The 26272-nt window shown below is 43.5% G+C and overlaps 1 protein-coding gene across 1 annotated transcript in view; it reads right to left on the reverse strand.

Annotated features, from left to right (window-relative positions):
• LOC126184867 (uncharacterized) overlaps window positions 1–26272 on the reverse strand; it is a 516759-nt gene that overhangs the window by 461226 nt on the left and 29261 nt on the right. Inside the window, exon 2 of the mRNA XM_049927486.1 lies at window positions 796–931. Within this exon, the coding sequence (XP_049783443.1) occupies window positions 796–931 (136 nt within the window). The remainder of the gene's footprint in view (window positions 1–795; window positions 932–26272) is intronic.

Genomic DNA, 26272 nt, shown 5'->3' on the forward strand with positions numbered 1-26272 from the left:
GAAGTACACTAAAAAAAAGAAAAACAACTAACTGATACAGTTTTAAACCTACGAGGACGCGTTGAAAAGTAATGCCTCCGAATTTTTTATGTGAAAACTCTTTAAGCTTTTTAAACAAAACGGACGTTATTAACATTCTGTGTCTTTGTCACTTTGTCATTCACGCCTACATATTTAGTTCACAAGCTAGTCATCCAGCGACGAACATATTTCTCCCTACGGAGTCAAAACCTCACCTCTGCTTGCACTGTTTCATTGCTATCAATGTGAAGTCCTCGAAGGCGTTCTTTAAATTTTGGAAACAGGTGAAAATTGGACGAGGCCAAGTCGGGACTGTATGGAGAATGGTCGATGACTGATAACCGAAGTCGTCGAACTGTTGTAGATGCCGCAGCGCTCGTGTGTGGTCTGGCATTGTCTTGTTGAAGTAGAGGGTGATAGATGTGTGGACGGACTCTTCGCATTCGAAACTCGATTACAGCACGCTGTTTCTCACGCACCGACATAGCTACGTTACACACCTCCATAAAATTCGCATCCCGCTAGCGGGAGAGAGCTGGAAATGTGTAGATGTGAAGAATAAAGACGTAAAATGTTAATAAAGTCTGCTTTATTAAAAAAAAGGTCCAAGGGTTTTCACATAAAAAATTCGGAAGCATTACTTTTCAGCACGACGTCGTAGAAGATCCTGTAGATGATTACAGTTTTATCTTCCAAAAACAAAAAGAATGCTTGCGACATACTGCAGCCACATGCTTAATGACTGAAAGTAGGACGTGATGCGGCAGGCCGTACCCAAAGCTGAAGGCGTTGCACTTGTCGAGGTCCCGGTCGCACTGCGCCTCGCAGTCTGACACCAGCTGTATGGGAGCAGTGCGGCGCACCAGGGAGGCCGGCAGCCGCTGCCCGATCGCCGTGCGCTCGTAGCAGTCTGCAAAAGCAACGCCTCGCTCAGAAAACGAAATTAAAATTCTGGTTATGTACTACATAAGACACAGGAAGGAAGGCAGCAAGGAGTTTTCCAGAATAAATTTTTAATCTGCAGATGTGTATCTGGTGATTTGAAACTTCCTAACCGATTGAAACCGTGTGAGGGCCCAGCTCTCGAAGCTGAGACCTCTGCCTTTCGTCGGCGAGTGATATACCGACTGAGCTGACTAAGCACGACTCGTGTCCCGCCCTCACAGCTTTACTTCCGCCAGTACCTCTTCTCCTAACTTCCAAGCTTCAGGAGAATTTCCATCACAACCCTAGGTGGAAGCATAAGCGACCAAAGACACTGCTACTGGGGCATAGCCACCTATGGGGAGCTAACAAACACTTACAAGTTCTGGTCTTACGTTAAATCAGTAAGTGGCTCGAAACATCATGTCCAGACACTCCGGGATGATGATGGCATTGAAACAGAGGATGACAAGCGTAAAGCTGAAATACTAAACACCTTTTTCCAAAGCTGTTTCACAGAGGAAGACCGCACTGCAGTTTCTTCTCTAAATCCTCGCACCAACGAAAAAATGGCTGACATCGAAATAACTGTCCAAGGAATAGAAAAGCAACTGGAATCACTCAACAGAGGAAAGTCCACTGGACCTGACGGGATACCAATTCGATTCTACACAGAGTACGCGAAAGAACTTGCCCCCCTTCTAACAGCCGTGTACCGCAAGTCTCTAGAGGAACAGAAGGTTCCAAATGATTGGAAAAGAACACAGGTAGTCCCAGTCTTCAAGAAGGGTCGTCGAGCAGATGCGCAAAACTATAGACCTATATCTCTGACGTCGATCTGTTGTAGAATTTTAGAACATGTGTTTTGCTCGAGTATCATGTCGTTTTTGGAAACTCAGAATCTACTATGTAGGAATCAACATGGATTCCGGAAACAGCGATCGTGTGAAACCCAACTCGCTTTATTTGTTCATGAGACCCAGAAAATATTAGATACAGGCTCCCAGGTAGATGCTATTTTTCTTGACTTTCGGAAGGCGTTCGATACAGTTCCGCACTGTCGCCCGATAAACAAAGTAAGAGCCTACGGAATATCAGACCAGCTGTGTGGCTGGATTGAAGAGTTTTTAGCAAACAGAACACAGCATGTTGTTATCAACGGAGAGACGTCTACAGACGTTAAAGTAACCTCTGGTGTGCCACAGGGGAGTGTTATGGGACCATTGCTTTTCACAATATATATAAATGACCTAGTAGATAGTGTCGAAAGTTCCATGCGGCTTTTCGCGGATGATGCTGTAGTATACAGAGAAGTTGCAGCATTAGAAAATTGTAGCGAAATGCAGGAAGATCTGCAGCGGATAGGCACTTGGTGCAGGGAGTGGCAACTGACCCTTAACATAGACAAATGTAATGTATTCCGAATACATAGAAAGAAGGATCCTGTATTGTATGATTATATGGTAGCGGAACAAACACTGGTAGCAGTTACTTCTGTAAAATATCTGGGAGTATGCGTGCGGAACGATTTGAAGTGGAATGATCATATAAAATTAATTGTTGGTAAGGCGGGTACCAGGTTGAGATTCATTGGGAGAGTCCTTAGAAAATGTAGTCCATCAACAAAGGAAGTGGCTTACAAAACACTCGTTCGACCTATACTTGAGTATTGCTCATCAGTGTGGGATCCGTACCAGATCGGGTTGACAGAGGAGATAGAGAAGATCCAAAGAAGAGCGGCGCGTTTCGTCACAGGGTTATTTGGTAACCGTGATAGCGTTACGGAGATGTTTAACAAACTCAAGTGGCAGACTCTGCAAGAGAGGCGCTCTGCATCGCGGTGTAGCTTGCTCGCCAGGTTTCGAGAGGGTGCGTTTCTGGATGAGGTATCGAATATATTGCTTCCCCCTACTTATACCTCCCGAGGAGATCACGAATGTAAAATTAGAGAGATTAGAGCGCGCACAGAGGCTTTCAGACAGTCGTTCTTCCCGCGAACCATACGCGACTGGAACAGGAAAGGGAGATAGTGACAGTGGCACGTAAAGTGCCCTCCGCCACACACCGTTGGGTGGCTTGCGGAGTATAAATGTAGATGTAGATGTAGACAACATAGGGGAGCCCCTGCACATCAGCAATACTGACTGGATGTGCCAGCTGCTGTCACGCCCGACCAGCAGGCAACAGCAGGGAAGCCGGTAAACTAGCACACTAACGCACAAACAAACCGCCAACACTACTCTACACTGTGAATCCGGCATGTGACCTGCCGGACACCGACCGATGATGAACCCAACTGCCGGGCGGAGTAGCCGTGCGGTCTGACACGCCTTGTCACGGCCCGCGCGGCTCCCCCCGACGGAGGTTCGAGTCATCCCTCGAGCATGGGTGTTGTCCTTAACGTAAGTTAGTTTAAGTTAGATGAAGTAGTGCGTAAGCTTAAGTACCGATGACCTCAGCAGTTTGGTCCCACAAGACCTTACTACAAATTTCCAAATTGAACCCAACTATTATAAGTATGCTGATACTGGATGAGAAGTCAATGCTGGTACCCAGTTGCAGCCGCCGAGTAGCAACGCCTCACAACGTCAAAGGTATCCGCCTGCATGATACCCACCACTAACTTACCTAACCCTCGAATGATTTATCGCAGATAGCAAGCAATCCGCTACTGATCCTTGCTACTCAACACGACTATCGCAGAGGTTTTCTTCCCTTGGCTCTTGCCTTGGCACTTTTTTCCCCTATACCCTTTAAACAGCTACCCTTCCTTCAACTTTCGACCCAATGTATCTCCAGACTAGCGTATCTAAACGGTTAATCATAACCAGACGTACGCAAACATCGCAGTACCCACATCCTGGGAAGACCTCACTTGGTGAAAACTAATCACTGTACAGAGATGGCAGTAGACATATGTGTTGGGCATCATGCTTGTGTGGGCGTGGAGGGGCTCCACCCTTTATTAAAAAAAGGAGAACTTCTGCAACGTTTGGACGACAGACGAAGAGGTACTGGCGGAAGTAAAGCTGCGAGGATAGTTCTTGAGTCGTGCTTGGCTAGCTCGGTCATTAGAGCACTTGCCCGCGGGTTCCAGTTTTGAGTCCCGGTCTGGAACACAGTTTTAATTTGCAGTTAGAGTAAGAGGAAACATTACTACACTGTTTCAGAGGGAGAAAATTATACTTTCACACCCTGTTAATAGACAGGGCGCAAGATCGAATCGGGTGATGCTGTGGAAAAAAATCGAACGTACATTTGCTTAAGGAACCATTCCATCAACCGCCGGAAGTGAGTTAGAAGAACGTTAAATCTGAATCGTAATATCCGGACGAGGCTCTGAACCACGGTCGTTCCGAGAAGATTTAGAAGGTTTCAGTGTCTTAATCATTTTACCGGCTCACTGGGTCTTTCATACATCATCATACCTCATAAACTGGAATGATTTTCAGCCAAATTTTGGGTCAGTTTATCCTTCAAGAGAGCAATTAAGTGTGCTATTACGGAGAAGATGTCACTGCAGAGTAGGTCACTTCCTTTTCCTGTCGAGCTACGGAATAAGCGGAATAATAATTGTAATATTGTTGGGTAATTGGTACTATACTGAGAAATTCCAAATCCAAAACACGGTGTTGTATTACTGATGGACAGTCAGTCCAGCCTAATAATGCAGTATACGGAAACTATAGTGTTGTGTAATGTGAGATAAGCTGAACAGGGCGGCATCTACTGCGTCATGGAAGCGTTGCCTTTACTGGCTTATGATTAGCTAGTATTCGTGGGTAGCGACTCCAGAAGGGTTTGAAGCAAAGGGGTGTCTAGGCAATTTGAGAGTGAGCGTGCATGGAGAAAGACGTACATAGTGTAAGTGGGTACACTATATAGTAGTGATTTTATCATATTTCATTTCGCTTGAGTGTAATTATTATTCGAAATCACTGTGAATATGAGTTGTACACATTCAACCAGAATAGTTGACGTGATAAATAAAAGATGTGGTGGTATCCCTATAAATGTCTGAATACTCATTGCCTATAACCAGTCAGCCTACTAATCATTTGTGGCGATATTCCTTGCAGTCAAGGTGAGTTGTATCAATGGACTTGCGACCGTGCATTGTCTTCTGGTATAGGGGTGAGTATCTTTACGGACGAGGTAAGGTTAGTGGACGATATGTACCTGAAGTGAAATATCCACTTGCAATGCCCATGTTGTAACAAAGCAGGTGGATACTTTCCAGTTGTTGTGTTTTTCTTCCCCCCCAAATACTATTATTATTATCACTTACCTTCTTTTGCTTACTTTTTCTATATATCAGTAATTTCAGAAGTAGATGAAAAAGATATATAAATCATTAATATATCCATAAAACCAATGACGAAAATATGTTAGCAACATCTGCACTCATTTAATTTCAACGTAATTAGACGTGTAGCTAAAACATTGTTACTGAAGTAGAAACCGATATTTAAGCAAACTAGCCAGCTTAATTCAATAGAAATTATTTCTGTATCTGAAGGTTCACATTCTAAACTGTTCAAATGTGTGTGAATTCCTAAGGGACCAAACTACTGTGTCATCGGTCCCTAGACTTGCACACTACTTAAACTACCTTATGCTAAGAACAACACACACACCCATGGCCGAGGGAGGACTCGAACCTCCGGCGGGATTGGCCGCGCAATCCGTGACATGGCGCCTCAAACCGCACGGCCACTCCGCGCGGCGGTTCACATTCAAACGAATCTTCTTCTATTATTTAGTTACTTGGAAGCGTAAATTATTAATTGTAATTTATGAAAATCCAGCAAACAAAAATAGTTCACTGTAGTTCTTACAGGAGTAAACTTATCAAAGAACCTTGTCGGAAGTCATATTTAAGTCTGCCTGCGGTGAGTTGTGAAACGAGTAAGATCTGTGTCTGAAAACACATGATAATGTACTGCAGACGAACTAATACTAATTATAAGTCGGGAAATATACCTCAATATATCAAAATTTAGCGTGTGGGAAGTTTTAAATAAATCAATGACTGTTTTAAATGATTAATCGAACTGTGAATCTGTAATTAGTATCATGCACTGTATCAAACTTTAATAACGATAATCATCTACTTTGACAATGTGGTCAGACTGTGAAGCGTGTTGTTTCCAATAATTACTTACTGTGTACACCGTTTCCGTATTGATATGAGTGTTAGACTTCAAGGACAGTATTTACGAACTTTAATCAGAGACTGTGTTAATTATCTGTTTACCGCACATGAACTTCTGTGGACAGCTATTTCAGTGTTAGATTACTGCACTCTAACAATCATATTATCCGACATCAATCGAGTGTAGTATGTGGGTATCCAGTTACCTGTACTGTAATTTTAATAGATGAGACTCGATCTGGCGATGAACAGTTGTTCATTCAGTATCTAAGTTCAAGTACAGTGTTTGAACTGCCAATCTTTTGTAGTGTGCATTACTGAAAATAGCCTACTTTCAACCACCAACTTCTAGTCAGATGCGAGGAGGCGCAGCTACTGAAGGCATATTTTTACAGAAAATGGCTAGGCTACAACGTGACATATCTGATTGTTACTACCATCCCACATCATCACCTTTCCGGCAGTAATGGAGACTGGAGATGTTGCGTAATGTTAGGCAACCAAGGAGAAACAGCAAGAAATCTATAATCCAATAACCATTTTCAAAAGCGCCTGTAACTCTTCGGGGGCAAATACGAGGGTTGTCCAGTAAGTAAGTTCTGATCCGTCGCGAAATGGAAACCATTAGGAAAATCTGGTAAAACTTTGCACAGATGTGTTGGGCACTGTCTGTAGTATGCCCGTCGACCGTGCCGTGTCGCTCTTTTTAGCTTTGAGTGAACAGTGAGCACCTAATGATGCGTAGGGAGTAGCGTCTCCCGCCAACTATGAGGACCTGGTTAGAGAGTTCGCCTGTGTCATGCAGCCCACTTAACACAACTGTCGAGTAGTTCCATCTTCATGCCAATTCTCGGCCGCAGACTGCAGGGGCACTGAAGACGCTCCTGCAGCGTTTCCGATGAGAAGTGTTTAACCACCCACAATACAGTCCGTAATTGGCTCCCCCTGAGTCTCATCTCTGCTCACAAGAACGCTGGTTATGAAGACAAACTTTTTCCACAGACAACGAGCTGCAGATCAGTGCAGATAACTGGCCGAAAGCACAGGCGGATGCTTCCTATGACGAGGATATTGGAAAGTTGATACAACACTACCACAAAACTCGAAGTAGAGAAGTAGGTGGAAGGTGTTCCTAACTGTTGCAAATAAAACGTTTGTGGTTTTCACTGTAGTTTCCATTTCGCGACTGATCGCAATTTACTTTCTGTGTTCAAACGGCTCTGAGCACTATGGGACTTAACATCTATGGTCATCAGTCCCCTAGAACTTAGAACTACCTAAACCTAACTAACCTAAGGACACCACACAACACCCAGTCATCACGAGGGAGAGAAAATCCCTGACCCCGTCGGGAATCGAACCCGGGAACCCGGACGCGGGAAGCGAGAACGCTACCGCACGACCACGAGCTGCGGACTTACTTTCTGGACAACCCTCGTATTACCGATTCTCTCCAGCCGTGATAAAGGTATTTCTTAATGACAAATGTTCTCTTAGCTGTGTTCTGTTACGTGCTTAGATTTGTTGTGTAAAGAGTTAATGAAAATAAGAAGCTTAGATTTGTTGTGTAAACAGTTAATGAAAATAAGAAAGTAAGATTTAGTTTGTCATAGAGGTGGTCAGCGGATGCGACTGAGTGACGAGTAAGTCGGAGTTTACTTCTAGTGCGCTTGGTTCAAATGGCTCTGAGCACTATGGGACTTATCTTCTGAGGTCATCAGTGCCCTAGAACTTAGAACTACTTAAACCTAACTAACATAAGGACATCACACACACCCATGCCGAGGCAGGATTAGAACCTGCGACCGTAGCGGTCGCGCGATTCCAGACTGTAGCGCCTAGAACCGCTCGGCCACTCTGGCCGGCTTCTAGTGCGCTCCTCCAATACTCTCGTGTGAGGCGAGGAGCAAGTCGGTCACAGGTGGAGGGAACGGAGGACAGGAGCATTAAACCGAAATAAAGTTAGCTCTCGAGTTATCGACTACTGCGTTCCAGTTGTGTATTTCTGATACTGTTGTACGAATCGACGAGGAAACGAACGACGCGTTCATTTTACATTACAGAGCGGACCGATTTTCACCCACCTTGTGTGTTCCACTATACCAAATGTGCCTAATCTATTCTGAAAAGATTATGCTTTGGCCGTGGGGAAATAAATTACTTTTAACTATGTAAAAATGAATTTCGGATGATTGTCAGTTTTTTCAAAAAGGATAAACAGAGACCTACCTAAGCAGAAATGAGAATTAATTGTACACTGCCTGACGAAAAGCGAAACAGCCAGGAGGGGAGCAGGAAACGGTATGAAACGTCATGGGTTGAGAGTGTATATAATATTATTTCAGGGATTACAAATTTGAGTCAAATTTACGAGGATTTGGCTGGATGAGCCGACTTATCAGTATGAAGTTGCACCCTCCCTGGTCTGAATCTATGGACTGAGTCAGCTGCGAAGGCTGCCATAAAGCCGTTATATCATCTCCTGAGGCAAGCTGATATACAAATGTTGTAACTGGTCCTTGATATCGTTGGTACTGGCACTGGGACAAAAGTTGATGGTCGAGTTCATCCCACACGTTCTATCGGATACGTATCTGTGGACCTTGCTGGTCATAGGAGTACCTCAACATCAAGCATACAGTTCATGGAGATGCGTGTCATGTGTGGACGAGCATGTTTCTGTTGGAAAGTGGCACCACGATACTGAGAGGTAACACATGAGAGCGCAGGCTGTCCGTGGCGTAGGCTGGGACGATAATTCCCTATTCCGTCTGATGCTGGCAGGACGACACAGAAAATTGGAGGATGTACATTACTGGTTCTCGGATAGCAGGCACAGATGTGAAGGGGTTACGACGTGTTTGGTGCAAAATATGGTGATCCTCCCTCGTGGTGGTTAGACGTAGTCGACTGGAACCTTGACGAGTATGGCTGCCCTCATGTTCCCATGTAGTTGAATATCGGGCCACTGTCACATCCGATGCCTTACATGTCCGGATATTGCACGATTTGACCAGCTGGTCAAATTGAGACCGACAGTGAGGTCACTTTCAAGCTTTAGCAGGTGTGCAGCATCTCCGTATCCTTCACAGCGATGACTCAACATCAGCCGTTGTTCACGCTGCTTATTTAACCTACCAGTCCTGTTAACAATACTAAACTGCACTTCGGTGGTCGTTGTACCCCTCACAGAAAATTGCAACTCTGATCATTTACATATCCGCCGATCGTATGTACGTGTACGAAGTTGCATTGACTTCCAACCATGGCTTATGAGTGCTTTAACTTCTTGTCTGGCAATGTACTGGGTGATCAAAAAGCCAGTATAAATTTGAAAACTGAATAAATCACGGAATAATGTAGATAGAGAGGTGCAAATTGACACACATGCTTGGAATGGCATGGGGTTTTATTAGAACCAAAAAAATACAAAAGTTCAAAAAATGTTCGACAGATGGCGCTTCATCTGATCAGAATAGCAATAATTAGCATAACAAAGTAAGACAAAGCAAAGATGATGTTCTTTGCAGGAAATGGTCAATATGTCCACAATCATTCCTCAACAATAGCTGTGGTCGATGAATATTATGAACAGCACTGTAAAGCATATCCGGAGTTATGGTGAGGCATTGGCGTCGGATGTTGTCTTTTAGCATCCCTAGAGACACGATACACTTGCGACTTCAGGTAACCTCAAAGCCAATAATCGCACGGACTGAGGTCTGGGGACCTGGGACGCCAAGCATGACGAAAGTGGCGGCTGACCACACGATCATCACCAAACGACGAGCGCAAGAGATCTTTCAAGCGTCTAGCAATGTGGGGTGGAGCGCCATCCTGCATAAACATCGTACGTTCCAGCAGGTGTTTATCAGTCAGGCTGGAGATGATGCTATTCTTTAACATATCGGCGTACCTCTCACCCGTCACGGTAGCAGTTACAAAACCAGAATCACGCATTTCCACTAAGAAGAAAGGCCCGATAACGGGAGATGTGGTAAATCCAACCCATACCGTGACTTTCTCGTCGTGCAATGGAGTTTCCACGACAGTTCTAGGATTTTCGGTAGCCCAAATTCTCCAGTTTTGGGCTTTGACAGACCCTCGGAGCGTGAAATGAGCTTCGTCGGTCCACAACACGTTACTCAACCAATCGTCATCTTTCGCCATCTATTGAAACTCCCACACCGCAAATGCCCTCCGCTTCACTAAATCTCCAGGTAACAGTTCATGATGCCGATAGATTTTGTACGGATAGCATCGAAGGGTACGCCTAAGTGCCAACCAAACAGTAGTGTATGGAATGCCGGTGCGACGTGCGACTGCACGAGCGCTGACTTCCCCGTTCACAGAAGAACCCGCTACAGTCTCCATTTCTTCCTGTACTGTCTCAGCAGCATTACGCCTTGTGCTCGGTCGGCCACTACGGGGTCTATCGTCTAAACAACCCGTGGCTTCTAACTTCGAAATCATTCTCGCTACAGCTGCGTTGGTCAGCGGACCTTTACCCGTTAGAATCCCCTTCCTATGGCGATAGGATCGTAACGCTGAACTAGAACATTCCCCATTCCCCATTCTGACAATACATGTCCGCAGCTCGTGGTCGTGCGGTAGCGTTCTCGCTTCCCGCGCCCGGGTTCCCGGGTTCGATTCCCGGCGGGGTCAGCTATTTTCTCTGCCTCGTGATGACTGGGTATTGTGTGATGTCCTTAGGTTAGGTAGGTTTAAGTAGTTCTAAGTTCTAGGGGACTGATGACCATAGATGTTAAGTCCCATAGTGCTCAGAGCCATTTGTACCATTTTTGATAATACGGCTTCACTAAAAGCGCCTTTTCAGGTAACGTAAACATGCTGCGAGTGCTGGCGCATCTGATTCTCTCTCTCATTACAGCTCCTTTTATACACGATTGTCATGCGCAGTCACTGACGTTTTGCTGTCCAGCGCCATCTGAGGGCATTTTGTGAACTTTTTTTTTTGTTCTAATAAAACCCCATGTCATTCCAAGCATGTGTGTCAATTTTTACCTCTCTATCTACATTATTCCGTGGTTTATTATGTTTTCAAATTTATACTGACTTTTTGATCATCCGGTATTTTTCATCGGCTTAATTTACAGTAAAACTTATTTTATTATACCTGCAGAGACCAAATCATTTCTTTTTGTTACGGAAAAGAATTATGTTCTTATTTTTCTTAATTTTTGACGAAAGTTTTTTCGACTGTATCACTACAATTTCAAATGGCTCTCAGCACTATGCGACTTAACATCTGAGGTCATCAGTCCCCTAGAACTTAGAACTACTTAAACCTAAGGACATCACACACATCCATGCCCGAGGCAGGATTCGAACCTGCGACCGTAGCAGCAGCGTGGTTCCGGACTGAAGTGCACACATCTACATGGATACTCTGCAAATCACATTTAAGTGCCTGGCAGAGGCCTAGAACCGCTCGGCCAAAACGGCCGGCGTCCATTCTTAATGCCTCTATTGTTTTATTACTTTTATTACTGTTACTTTTATTATTATTATTATTGCCTATTGTTATTTTTTATTAATAATACAAATTATTATTATTTGTGTTTGTTACGTAATATTTTTTGCATCTGCTATACCTGGTCAGATGTAAGAGATGGTCTTACGGCCCTAATCTGTTTCGGCTAAGCCGGCCGGAGTGGCCGTGCAGTTCTAGGCGCTGCAGTCTGGAGCCGAGCGACCGCTGCGGTCGCAGGTTCGAATCCTGCCTCGGGCATGGATGTGTGTGATGTGCTTAGGTTAGTTAGGTTTAATTAGTTCTAAGTTCTAGGCGACTGATGACCTCAGAAGTTAAGTCGCATAGTGCTCAGAGCCATTTGAACCATTTTTGTTTCGGCTAAATAACCAGTACCTAATATATAAGTAATAAATTACTTACTCCGTTCACTGGAGCATTTCTTTCCTGCTCTCAACGCCACTATTACTTTAAATTAAGTTGTACTCAAATGACTTTTTCGTACGCCTCTAGCACTCACGTATATACTTAGAAATATAAGTAACAAGATGTACTCATTTTCCGCTAAACATCAAGAAGTATTATGCTAAATTACTCACTATGAATTTGGATCAACTTGTAGAAAGATTGCTGCAGATTTTAGGTAACATTCTTTTTCCCAGTATTTTTAATCGCTCTGTACCGCACATAAACATGAATATTTCTGAAGATTTTTGTGTGCAAGTGTATCAGTACCCTGTTATGGAAGCAGAAGGCAGTCAGTTCGATACACCTATATTAATTTTTCGCGCTTTCTGGTCACACGGGGAAGATCGAACACTTCTTCTTCAACGGCACGAAAACTCCCGCCTTCAGAAAAACTCGCCCCACGGTCAGCATTAATTTGTCTTAAGTGCTTTATAGAAACTAAATTTACGTTGCCTGACGGGGATTTTAACCCCATATTTATTGGAGGAGTTCTTAGAAAGTTCTGTATTCTATTCAGATGGCCTGACAGGGATTTTAACCCTATATTTATTGGAACGGTTTTTGGAAAGTGCGATATGTCTGTAAACGAAATCGTACGACAAGATTAGAGTAGTGACTTACGGTTTTCTACAATATAAAACTCACGTTAATTATATATCTGTGAGTCGTTTATATTCTCGTGTTTACGTCAGCCCACAGTCGAGAAGTTAAATGAGCAACTAGCTTTATATTATTGCAGTTTCAGTGTATGTTAGTGTTTTTCCGTTTACTGTGAATATAGCGTCGCGTGATGAATTTGTATGTCGACGTTGACAAGTCAGCGTGGGAAAAAAACATGTCAGGACTTGTGTGTTGTTCTTCAATGGGCGATTTTTGCGGAGAGGCGAGTGAAATACCCGATGACGCTCTCTCAGTGAGTTACATACAATGCAGTCGAGATAAAAGGATCATGGAAGATGGAAGAAAGATTTGTGCCCTTCAGACAGAATTGGAAACGGTGTATTTCGTATTAGATACGTTAAAGGAGGAAATAGGCAGTGGAAACTGGGAAAGGGTAACAGCTAAATAGCAGAAGGAGAAAACCACAAAATCAAATTTCAAATTCCGTTTAGCAGATTATGTTTGTTACCTGAAATAGGACAAAATCCTTTTGGAACGTAGTAGTTAGTACCAGAATCGTAGGAACAACTTACAGGCTTCGTTGATAGGAAAGTCAAGCAGAAAGAAAACAGGTCTGCTGCTAGCTAAGTCACAGGAGGACTGTAGGCCAAATATTACAGGAAATGCTAGGTGTAGAATACCAGGTCACAACTTTCTTGAAACCTAATGCCAACATAGCCAGCACAAAGAGAATGTAGTGACTTTGTGTGGAGAATTTCACGTGTCCAATTAATTTGACGGCTGAACCTCCCACAACACTGCCCTTTCCCATCATACAACGCAGGTCACTGCTGGCTTACATATACGTCATCTTTCTGCGACCTTTATTAATTATTGCTGGTAAACTGTACTACCCACCCACCGTTTGAGTTTGGATTCATTTGGATGATTCTCCCTCGTGTTGTGATTTTCACAAACTTCATTTTTGTTTAGAACATAAGCTTCGAAGTTATTCGCATGAGTAAAAAAATGGTTCAAATGGCTCCTTGCACTATGGGACTTAACATCAGAGGTCATCAGTCCCCTAGAACTTAAAACTACTTAAACCTAACTAACCTAAGGACATCACACACATCCATGCCCGAGACAGGATTCGAACCTGCAACCGTAGCGGCAACGCGGTTCTAGACTCAAGCGCCTAGAACCGCTTGGCCACTACGGCCGACTCGCATGAGTAATGTTTTCCGTTAAAATAAGACATTTACTGTTTTGAGATAAATAAAATCACCATAAATGATACGCTGTGGCATTTATGCAGTATAAAATAGTAAAAATTGCAGCTTTATAACAGACATGCTTTTACTTAGAAATCGCGTTGTTGAAGCAATTACTGCTTCTCCCAGATTCTCTGCAGAATATCTAGAGTTTATTAAGAAAGAAGGTAGCCTAAATAGCTTTACGTGTAATTCAGTTTAGCAGGTGTTAAAACGCGTTAAATTCTTCAGAAACAACATTTGCTTTTTACTGATGTTTTTCTACTGATACAGCTTACAAACATACGCTGCTATTCATCCTTCAGTCGATGTAAACACAAATATTCTTCTTCTCTTCAAAATTCTGCTTGAATTGTGCCGATTTAAAAAGGCTTTCGAGGAAGCAACCCAGAAATGAACGCAGCTGGTCGTTCACACTAAAGAGCTCTCAGCGGCTCTGTTGCGTGGCGTACGCTTCGCAACGCGCCCTCATCGCAGTATGAAAGAAACCTGCCCGGTCTGCCGGAATCAAGATGAAAACTCCAGAGAATACACGAAAGCGAGCCAGCCCTCACTTCCCTTTCATGGCTTAGATATGATGGCGTAATTAATGGCCATATAGGCCTTATTTTTATTCATATATTTGCAGTCCATCACCTTGGCAGCTAAAGTGGGCCTTTAGATAACGAGATTCATATTTCAGGAAGTGGTAAATTTTCGTATCGCAGTTGAGATTGGAGCGTGGACCACGCTCTTTTATGCTTGCGTATCTGGAAATGGTTGTTGCCATGAAAGAAGAACTAGTGCTTAGTGTCTGAAAGACGACCCGTATACCGTTTAAAACGAGCATCATTAATTATTAGCCGCATATCCGTATTACGTGTTAAGGCATACACTGTGTGATCAAACGTGGACGGAAACCTAGTATTCTGTCCTTGCTTGCATGGTACAGTCAAGAAACAATTCAGAAAAGAGTATTATGCTTTATAACTACAAACACCACTCCTTCATGCTGTATCCCATATAAGAGAGTGTTTTGAACACAAAACACGCGACAATTCGGATTATTCTGCTCCTTCTTTAGGACTCGAATATGCTCGTACTAAACCATTTTTAGAAAAAAAATCTCAACTACGGCATCACTATGCAGCAGATAAACCCAATTAGTGTATCTGTATTCATTGCTATGAGATTACTGACATTTCCCTACCATATTTAGCCACATACAGAATGAATATTCTTTCAGTATTAATGACTTCACTGAAAAAACCTATAGAGTCTAGACTATGAGAAAACTATTCAACGCAAAAACATGTTTCCCAGGACTGCTAGTCCATCGAGGTATTCAGATTGTTCGGGAGATTTCGATTTATTAGTTTCCGTATTTACATATAAAGCGCACCGTATAAGCTACCAAACGCAGTGTTCCACTATTATTATTATTATTATTTACAAACACAGCTGTTAATTAAATTGTTTCGTTATGTTATAAACTGTTATCTGCATAGCCTCGAAACCCAACACCACATTACACTACTTACGTAATTAAAAAACCCACACTGAAAAGAAAGCGGCCTAGAGAAGGCAAGAAACAGGGAGTGACAAGGAATAATATGACTGAGAAAGGCAAGAAACTCTAATTAAAATCATATGTTACACTAGAGAACCTGGAAATGCTTCGTAATTGCTAAATATGCATGGGAATTGGATAAACACCTTCACCTCTCTTCTCTCTGTTCATCTCCTTTGCCTCCTCTCTCTCTCTCTCTCTCTCTCTCTCTCTGTGTGTGTGTGTGTGTGTGTGTGTGTGTGGGTGGGTGGGTGGGTGTGGGTGGGTGTGGGTGTGTGTGCGTGTACATCACCTCCTCTTTCTCTCTGTGTCCACTTCCCGTACCTCAACCTCCTCTCTGTCCTCTTAGCTCTATCTCTGACCTTGAGCCTTGTTTATTATTATTGCAAACGAAACCTTCGTTGGGAATTGAAGTCACTTAAAATAAATGGGTAAATTGGTTGCGATCACTGGGAAGCGAAGTATGAGATCTCTACAGCTGCTCGATCTGTGAGGATAATAATGACATTGTTTTGAATAGTTTTAATTTGCGAATGGGTAGGATTACAAAGTTTCTGACTATTCAGGTTTCGTAGTAGTGTTCTGATCATAAGAAGGTAAGACATTAGTACACTTTTCCTGATTTCTGTAAACCAATGGCAAAGAATAAAACAAAACAGCGCGTTGTTTCGTTTGTAATTTTTGTTTGAAATTGTGTATGTAGTGAGAAAGTATGTATGTGTGGGAAACAATGTGTCTAATAGCTGACATGCCTTGCTGTCCTAGTTGAAACTGACTGCAAGAAAGAAAAAGAAACGGTGCATGTCCACAGTATTGCACAGCATTTTCTGTCTCGCAGACTAAATTAACAGAAAACCCTACATTCTCGACCAAAAAAAGGTATAGCTTATCCTTCCGAATGTTTATTAATGTATAGTGTAAAAACCTGAATTAAATCGGTCACTAACTCTTCGATATTTTTGCTATCAACGTTTCCCCTTTCTATAGGAATATGTATTCATACATAGGTACATTAAAGAAAAGATAGCCTCTGTCCGTGAGAATGTTCTTTAGAGTATCGGGAAGAAATTTGAAGTAAACTGGTCCAGAACATTTCCTGATTTAGCGATTCTTCATGTTTATATATTACATATATATCTTGGTATATTACCTATATTAAAAATATACACACGTAAAAAGTTTTGCATTACCTCGGTTCCGTGAATTCCCTAACGTGTACAGAAAATTGGAATAGAGATCAACATAAACATCGTTTCCGCCCTTTTTATTGCTCATGAAAACCACACATTGCATGTTGTACCACCATACAGCGAGATCTTCAGGGGTAGCAGTCCAGATTGCTGTACACACCGGTACCAATACCCAGTAGCACGTCCTCTTGCATTGATGCATGCCTGTATTCGTCGTGGCATGCTATCCAGAAATTTATCGAGGCACTGTTGGTCCAGACTGCCCCACTCCTCAACGGCGATTCGGCGTAGATCCCTCAGAGTGGTTGGTGGGTCACATCGTCCATAAACAGCCCTTTTCAATCTATCTCAGGCATGTTCGATACGGTTCATGTCTGGAGAACATTTTGGCCACTCTAGTCGAGCGATGTCGTTATCCTGAAGGAGTTATGGTGGCGCGAATTGCAATCCATGAATACGAATGCCTCGTCAATATGCTGCCGATATGGTTGCACTATCGGTCGGAGGGTGGTATTCAAGTATAGTACAGCCGTTACGGTGCCTTCCATGACCACCAGCGGCGTACGTCGGCCCCATATAATGCCACCCTAAAACAGCAGGGAACCTCCACCTTGCTGCACTGGCTGGACAGAGTGTCTAAGGCGTTCAGCCAGACTGGGTTGCCTCCAAACCCGTCTCTGATGATTGTCTCGTTGAAGGCATATGCGACACTCATCGGTGAAGAGAACGTGATGGCAATCCTGAGCGGTCCATTCGGCATGTTGTTGGGCCCATCTGTACCGCGCAGCATGGTGTAGTGGTTGCAAAGATGGACCTCGCCATGGACGTCGGGAGTGAAGTTGCGCATCATACAGCCTATTGCGCACAGTTTGAGTCGAAACACGACGTCCTGTGGCTGCACGAAAAGCATTATTCAACATGGTGGCGTTGCTGTCAGGGTTTCTCCGAGGCATAATCCGTAGGTAGCGGTCATCCACTGCAGTAGTAGGCCTAGGGCGGCCTGAGTGAGGCATGTCTTCGACAGTTCCTGTCTCTCTGTATCTCCTCCATGTCGGAACAACATCGCTTTAGTTCACTCCGAGACGCCTGGACACTTCCCTTGTTGAGAGCCCTTCCTGGCACAAAGTAACAATGCGGACGCGATGGAACCGCGGTATTGACCGTCTAGGCATGGTTGAATTACAGACAACACGAGCCGTGTACCTCCTTCCTGCTGGAATGCCTGGAACTGGTCGGCTGTCGGACCCCCTCCGTCTAATAGGCGCTGCTCATGCATGGTTATTCACATATTTGGGCGGGTTTAGTGACATCTATGAACAGTCAAAGGGACTGTTTCTGTGCTAGAATATCCACAGTCAACGTCTATCTTCAGGAGTTCTGGGAACCGGGGTGATGCAAAACGTTTTTTATGTGCGTATAATCTATGAATGTCTGAATGTTCATTAGAGTACCGTGAAAATGTTTGAAGTAAGTCAGTCAAGTACTTTTCGAGATATTTGGTAACAACGTTAAAGAAAGACTTGTGCTTATACAGGGTGGTCAGAAAAAGGCTGAAAAGCTTGTAAGGGTGTTGCAGGGTAGGCTGTACTGGGAAATAAGTGTTAATAAAAACATTCGGTGCGCCGTTCCGGAGTTAATTAGCGCTGATGTATGTCAATCAGATCGCTGCGCTCACAAATCCAAGCAGCCTGCCAGATACAATTAGTGTCAGTTGTTCTCATAGCGTAGATGATAGCGCACGACACTACTCAACCTGTGGCTCGGGTTCGTTCCTTACTAACGCCCCATGTCCAGTTTTTGTATTGCTCTCTTGTTCGGTTTTAGGAAAACCAAACGAAGAACACGTTCGGTGACACCATCTCTGGCACGAAGCTTGCATTTGCGTGCGCAACGGCCTGATTCGCTAACATCAGTGCTAATTAACTCGGAAACGGTGCAAGGTACGGAATTTTTTTCTTAACTGTTATTTCTCAGCACCATGTACCCTGCAATAGCCATACAAGCATTTCAGATTGTTTCTGACCCCCTGTACATTAAATTATAGATATAATGAAAAGAGATTATCAGTAATGATACGAAAAGTGAAAAACTTTGTGAAATAATGTTAGGCGAAAGTAGTAATTGTTCATGATAGCGTTTCTGTTTTAAACGTACATGATGGACAGTCCACCAAGCGCTGTCCGTGACTCCAAACCAGAACGCTGCAGCTCTGGTGGTGGTTGTTGGGATGTCCCCCAGCTGCAGCTCTCTCCGGTATACGACGTAGGATTTAGAAAACGTCCTTCATTCTGGAAGATGTTCTAGCTAGTTAACATGTTTCTGGTATGTAGGGTGTCATCCACCGGATCTGACCTGGTCTTCCCCTTTCCCGGCACTTCGGACGCAGTTTACATGCTGCTTCCGCTGCTGGAGAGCGCACGCATCAGGAACTCAGAAGTCGAGCGTCCTGGTATATGTTGGGAACGCCATGCACTCGGAGACAAATGCTGACGTCAACATCATTTCTTTATAATGTCTCCTGTGATACCGCGTCTAACGTAATGCAGTGTTGTTACACATTGTCGAGCTTCAATTATTTCTCTTCCTCTCTAAAGATTGGCATAACTTTGAAGCTCTCTCCTGGAATATGGGTGTGACAGTCTGTTTAGAGCTGCACCGGCTTCTCTGTGCCGTATACTATACAAATTATGACCTCTTAAGCTTTCGAATGTTCCAGTTTTTCCACAAATGCATCTGTCGTGTTTCTTATATTAAATGTTTAGAGACAATTAAGATACTGTCCGTGACTCGTCAGCACATCATCATCCCCTTTGAAGGAATTTTCGCATGTTTCCTGAAGTCTGGTACAATGGTACTTTCTGTACTCGTAGTGTCCCAGATGCGTCTCCATTCATCTGACATCCTCTTTTTCTTGTCAGTTATTAATTATTCAGTTATTTACCAGATTTTCTCAGATTTCTTTAATATTTGGCACACCTTCTCCTCATCTGTAGGTTGATAGCATGCATCCGAAATATCAGTAGAGTCCATTTGCCGACGTTCTCTGATTTCGCCGTAGCAGCTCTAGAAACATTCAAAGTCTACTCTCAATAGCGCGCAAGTTCCCCGATCACGCAATGTTAGTTGTAGGCGACTTTAATTTACCGAATATAGATTGGGGACGACTAGGGATTCATTGTAGGAGGTATGGAGCGACAGTCATGCGAAGAAGTTATGAACACATTTTCCAGAAATAGTCTTGAGCAACTAGTTCATTAATCCAAACGAAACTGAAATATTTTAGACCTTGCATCTACAAAGAGGCCTGACCTTATCGACAGTGTCAGTACAGAGACAAGGATTAGTGATCATCAAGTCATCACAGCGACGATAATTTGTAAAGTTAATAAATTCATCAAGAAAATTAGGAGAGATTTTATGTTGGAAAAAGCATGTAAGCATCACATATAAAATGAATAGACATCATTAAGTTCCCAGATGATGAAAGAAGATAAATTATTTGCAAAGTTTAAACTGATCGCAAATCACGCTCTGGAGAAATATGTGGCTAGTAAGTGGATTAAGGTCGGAAAAGACCCACCTTGACTTTATAATAAAATCCAGAAAATGCTGAAGAAGTAGATACTTTTGCATCGGTTAAAACAAGAACGCGGAAATGTCGACAAGCAAAAGCTAATAGAAATTTGTACATCTATAAAAATATCGATGCATGAATCATACAACAACATCCATCGTCATATGTTAGAGAAAGATCTTGCCGCGAACCCAAGAAAATTCTGGTTTTACGTAAAATAATTAAACGTATCGATGAGTCTAGTGTGGCAACAGCAGGCCTCAAAAGGAAAGTTGAAGTTTTAAAATTCGCGTCTAAAAAAATCATTCGTGCCGGATGATACTACAGTCATACTATCATTTGACCGTGGAACATATTCCCTTATGGAGGACACACATATAGACATCTAGACATCCCTGGCTTCGAGAGTGCGAGATAACATCACATAGATGTTCGGGCTCACATGCGGTTCCTCTTCGTGACCCTTTGGTTAAATTGCCTAGCTAATGGCAAGTTTGCGAAATGGTATGAAACAATTAGGATAATGCACGACCGCATGTTGCAGGTCCTGTACGGGCCTTTCTGGATACAGAAAATGTTCGACTGCTGCCCTGGCCAGCACACTCTCCAGATCTCTCACCAATTGAAAACGTCTGGTCAATGATGGCCGAGCAACTGGCTCGTCACAATACGCCAGTCACTACTCTTGATGAACTGTGGTATCGTGTTGAAGCTGCATGGGCAGCTGTCCGTGTACACGCCATCCAAGCTCTGTTTGACTCAATACCCAGGCGTATCAAGGCCATTATTACGGCCAGAGGTGGTTGTTCTGGGTACTGATATCTCAGGATCTATGCACCCAAATTGCGTGAAAATGTAATCACATGTCAGTTCTAGTATAATATATTTGTTCAGTGAATACCCGTTTATCATCTGCATTTCTTCTTGTGTAGCAATTTTAACGGCCAGTAGTGTATGTAATCATACTTTATTGTGTAACTTTTAAAATTAAGATTGTGTATATTTTTCTCGTGTTCACATTATCGAGTACGTTTGCTACAACATGGCCGCAGCTGACAATAACACATCATTGGCTGTTCTTAGCATTGTCATATGTGGGCCCGTACAGTGCGCTTCTATCCGCCGGTCACTGTCTGGATTCGACCTGTGCCCGCGATGTCCATGTATATTTCTGTTATGTCAAACTATATTAATACAGTTTCATGTCGTTACTGCAGTCATGGACTGTGCGGCTGGTTCCGGCGGAGGTTCGAGTCCTCCCTCGGGCATGGATGTGTGTTTGCCCTTAGGATAATTTAGGTTAAGTAGTGTGTAAGCTTAGGGACTGATGACCTTAACAGTTAAGTCCCATAAGATTTCACACACATTTGAACATTTTTTAACATGTCGTTAAAATTAACGGTCAGTCATCCGATGTCAGAGTCAAATTTTGGATATTTGAAAAATACAATCCTGCAACTTCACAACAAAATCGCGCAGAATTTTCGATGGCACCAACACACCAAGAATATTTCACCACAGTGGAAGAATAAAAATTGAAAACCGACCATTATGTAAAAAGTATCTTGCAAATCATGTGAACAGCCGTCTGATGATGAACTTTCCAGTTCTAAACCGGTGCCGACCGGGGTGACCGAGCGGTTCTAGGCGCTACAGTCTGGAACCGCGCGACCGATACGGTCGCATGTTCGAATCCTCCCTCGGGCATGGATGTGTGTGATGTCCTTAGGTTAGTTAGGTTTAAGTAGTTCTAGGGAACTGATGACCTCAGAAGTTAAGTCCCATAGTGCTCAGAGCCATTTGAACCATTGTTTTCTAAACCGGTTACAGCGCTATTTACTTAAATAAATAGCAGTATCAATAGTAGCTGGTTGCTGTCTTCTTCTTTGTAAGAATCAACCTACATTAATTGTACACAACCACGGTCTCACTATGTCAGTTTTAGACGAAATAGCATAACACAGAAACTCTATGCAAGGCGCATGCACCATTGTTTGATCTTAGACGTCTACTTGATGTTCCCTTTAGATGAAGCGCTCAGGAATTGCACAGCTTCGACTACTGCCAGATTACCCTGCTAATAACCAGGCACTGCCAAAAACGCCGCGTGGCACGGCTCAACACTTCCTGCCACAGGAGTGGACTACACACGCGCGTGAGCAGCCATTTGAAGGCGAACGACCGCGATCTCTTTGAAGAGCGGGGACAACAGTTTCGTTGTATGGAAATCTGCCGACACTCATAAAAGTTGCCATGCAGGGTAGCCGCTCGATCTTAGGGGCCTTGCCACGGTTCGCGGGGCTCCTCCTATCTGAGGTTCGAGTCCTCCCTCGGTCGTGGGTGTGTTTTTTGTCCTTCGCGTAAGTTAGTTAAGTTAGATTAAGTAGTGTGTAAGCCTAAGGAACGCGTTTTGGTCCCATAGGAACTTACCACCATTCATAAAAATTACGGCGCTGACAAGCTCCAGAAATTGCTAATTTTCCCATAGCGAGCAGTCACTTTGAACTGAACAGTTGCTGGATTATTAGAGAATACTGGGCTGAGAAATTAAATGGAACAGTTTCCGTTTGGTTGTGCAATTTAATTCAGTTTATTATCGCTCAAATCCATGTACAGTTTTCTTTAAATAGTTATAAGAAAAAGAAACTATTTGCCCTCCATTCGTAACCATCAACAATAAAGTCTACAGTATTCCGTAAGTGAGGCTTTACTCGCTAGTTTTTCTTCAACACCAGTTGCAGTCTTTTCCACCATCTTTCCTGCCTTCTATCTCGGACGCCCCCACCATATTTACGTAGGTAGAAGTTCTTGAAAGAAAAAAGAAAATAAACAACAATAAAACAAAGAACCTAGAGACACACGCTGAGACTCAAGTACCAATGACAAAAATCCACGTAGACGATCCGGGCCGATCCGCATGTGCGCAGGAGCGTCTCATTTTTGTAATGTTGGCGCAGCGGCTGGCAGCTGCTACTGCAGTTAATTGTCTCTTCCGTGAGATAGTTTTCCGGAATGTTTGTCTTCTGACATTTTTCAATCTTGGGGAGTGAAATTTATGTTATACTTAGCTTTAAGGTGTTTCTTTTATTTTGTAGTTTCGTGTTATATTCATGGTAATAATTTAGTGGCGATTTGGGTCTTTTGTACTTGCCTTGTGCAGTTCCATATTGCCCTAGGTTTTAATGAGCTCATTTTCTCCCTCCCTATCAGTTTCGTAGAATACGTATGCCAGATTACGGAATCTGGTGCTAGGCGTTACGACTTTGGGAGCGGTATGCAGGTCCGTGGTCGGAAATCTTTGGGGCAGGCGCAGAGCACGATAAAGGGCTCTCTTCTGCACCATTTGTAGACTCTTCAGCGTTTATTTAGAGGTGTACGCCCACGCCCATACTGGGCAGGTATACTCCAAAATCGGGCAAATTAACCTGTAATAAAGGCGCACTCCTATCGATCCTCATAGAGAGCTGTCGATACAGGTATTTAGGACGGAGTACAGAACTTTCATCCGGCCACTGGCTTTTTGCCTAAGTTCCTCTATGTGCTTTTTCCATGTTACTCCTTTCTCAAGAGATACCCTGTAACGTTACGCGTATGTAGGCGAGCGATTTGGTCACCTTGAAATGGTATGAGTGGAGGTGAAATAGTATGGCTGAACGCTGTTGGGCCCAGGACTCAGGCCGCGCCACAGCAGATCCGGCTAGGTGACCAATATGGCTGAGTCCAGGTACATAGACGAGCAGTGTTGGCGGAAATGGGTAGATCTCAAAGCTGGGAAGGTGGACGGCTGTTGCTCGCATGGTCTTTGTGCAGGAGACAATGATAAAAGAAATGGCAAAGTGACAGGCAAGCTGAAAGACGGCTTCTTACAGCTCTTTGAGAATCTATAATAATTCACAGTCAAGTATTAATGCAACTCTGAATACATATGCGATGTCAGGAAAATGAGGCGCATCCAGAAACACAACAATAAAAATGTTCAAATGTGTGTGAAATCTTGTGGGACTTAACTGCTAAGGTCATCAGTCCCTAAGCTTACAAACTACTTAACCTAAACTATCTTAAGGACAAACATACACCTCCATGCCCGAGAGAGGACTCGAGCCTTCGCCAGGACCAGCCGCACAGTCCATGACTGCAGCGCCTCAGACCGCTCGCCTAATCCCGCGCGGCAAACACAGCAGTATTTTAATATCTTTAGTACTACAGACGTTAGTATTTCAAAGTGAATAAACATTTTCACTATGAACTTCTGAATTACCAACTTTTAAACGCTTCATGCGATTTCAAGATGCGATATCTCAGATACTAGCGATATCTAAGATATTGCAGCAGCAGCAGCAACAACAACGGCAGCTCGGTCCAACAGCGACTTCGAGTTCAACAGCGTCCGGACTTCGGGCCGCAGCACCAGAGCAGAAGCAGCCAGCATGAGCGATAAGTTAAGTGCTTGCGCCGATAGCATTAATATGTGTGAACGCCGGCCGCGGTGGTCTAGCGGTTCTGGCGTTGCAGTCCGGAACCGCGGGACTGCTACGGTCGCAGGTTCGAATCCTGCCTCGGGCATGGGTGTGTGTGATGTCCTTAGGTTAGTTAGGTTTAAGTAGTTCTAAGTTCTAGGGGACTTATGACCTAAGATGTTGAGTCCCATAGTTCTCAGAGCCATTTTTATGTGTGAACCTGCAGGTTGATCATCAGTGATGGAGTTACCAGCGGTTAGGCAACCACCCATCGTACATGGTTCAGATAATTTTAGTGTCCAGTTAGTCCAAAATATGAATGTGGCCATGTTCATAGGGACGATACTAGCGGGGCACATAGTCTGAAATCAGAGAAAGGAGATGTAATTGTGAATGATTCAATGGCGTGTTTAAGGGAAGTTCTGACGGATTTCGGCTCTAAAATGGGGGTACTGGATACAGAGATTAAACAGAGACAGGTTCAGTAGAGGTAAGTGCAGCATAAAGTGTAAAATCGGAGGTGAAGAAAATTAAATCGGATGTAGAAGGGGTGACTGATTCTAAACGAGAAGCTATAAGGACAGATGTAGGGTGGTGATTGGGAGATTAAGTGTTCAACGTGCTGTCGACAGTGAGGTCATTAGAGACGGAGCACAAGCTAGGATTAGGGAAGGCTGCAAAAGGAAAGCGCCAGTGCCGTCTCGGAGGAAGCATTTCGGTATTTGTCTTAAGCGAGAAATCACGGAAAATCTAAATCAGGGTGGACAGGCGTGCACTCCCGAGTGCGAGACCAGTGGTCTAACACAGTAGATGTAGGCAAAATTTCCGAAGAGGTTGGCCTGGTTAACACCAGTGTCGACAAAGTGGAAAAATATTTCGGGGACAAGCTGAAAAAGATACGGGACGCACTCGGTGGAAAGTTAAAGAACTGTGTGCTAAGGGGAAATGCACTTGAGGAAGTGACCACTAAGTCTATTAACAATTTGTTTGGTAGAGTGAAAGAGTGTGAAAAAGGGGGGGTGAAAAACAAATTGAATTGGAAGCGGCAGCGAGAAGAGCAGACTGAAGATGTAACTTCAGAATTAAATGCTTTAGCAGCGAACCAAGCGACTACTATGGCAGGTGTTCCGTGGGTTAATTCAGGAACAGCAAAGTGTTTCGCAGTTGATGGAAAATACTATCCAGTTGAGTTCCTTGTTGTATGATGTGTTGTGCGAGGAATTTCGGAAGAGGCAAAAATTAAAATCGCAGAAAGACATATTGAAGGCAATGAACAATCATGGGAAAATTTAACGATGGCTTCATGTGCTATCTATGAAGTCTTTGAGAGCTGGATCCGGAACAAATTCTTGATTGAAGCGAAGCAAACGCGACATCATAATGAGTTCCTAAACAGACCAAGTTCCGGACACAGAAGTATGTTGATACGGGATTTCTGTTGTGCGTGAACTGGCTAAGTTAAAGCATATACACTATGTAATCAAAAGTATCTGGACACCCCCGAAAACATACGTTTTTCATATTAGGTGCATTGTGCTGCCACCTACTGCCAGGTACTCCAAATCAGCG

This window comes from Schistocerca cancellata, chromosome 4 (genome assembly GCF_023864275.1).
Source record: "Schistocerca cancellata isolate TAMUIC-IGC-003103 chromosome 4, iqSchCanc2.1, whole genome shotgun sequence".
NCBI classification, from domain to species: Eukaryota; Metazoa; Arthropoda; class Insecta; order Orthoptera; family Acrididae; genus Schistocerca; species Schistocerca cancellata.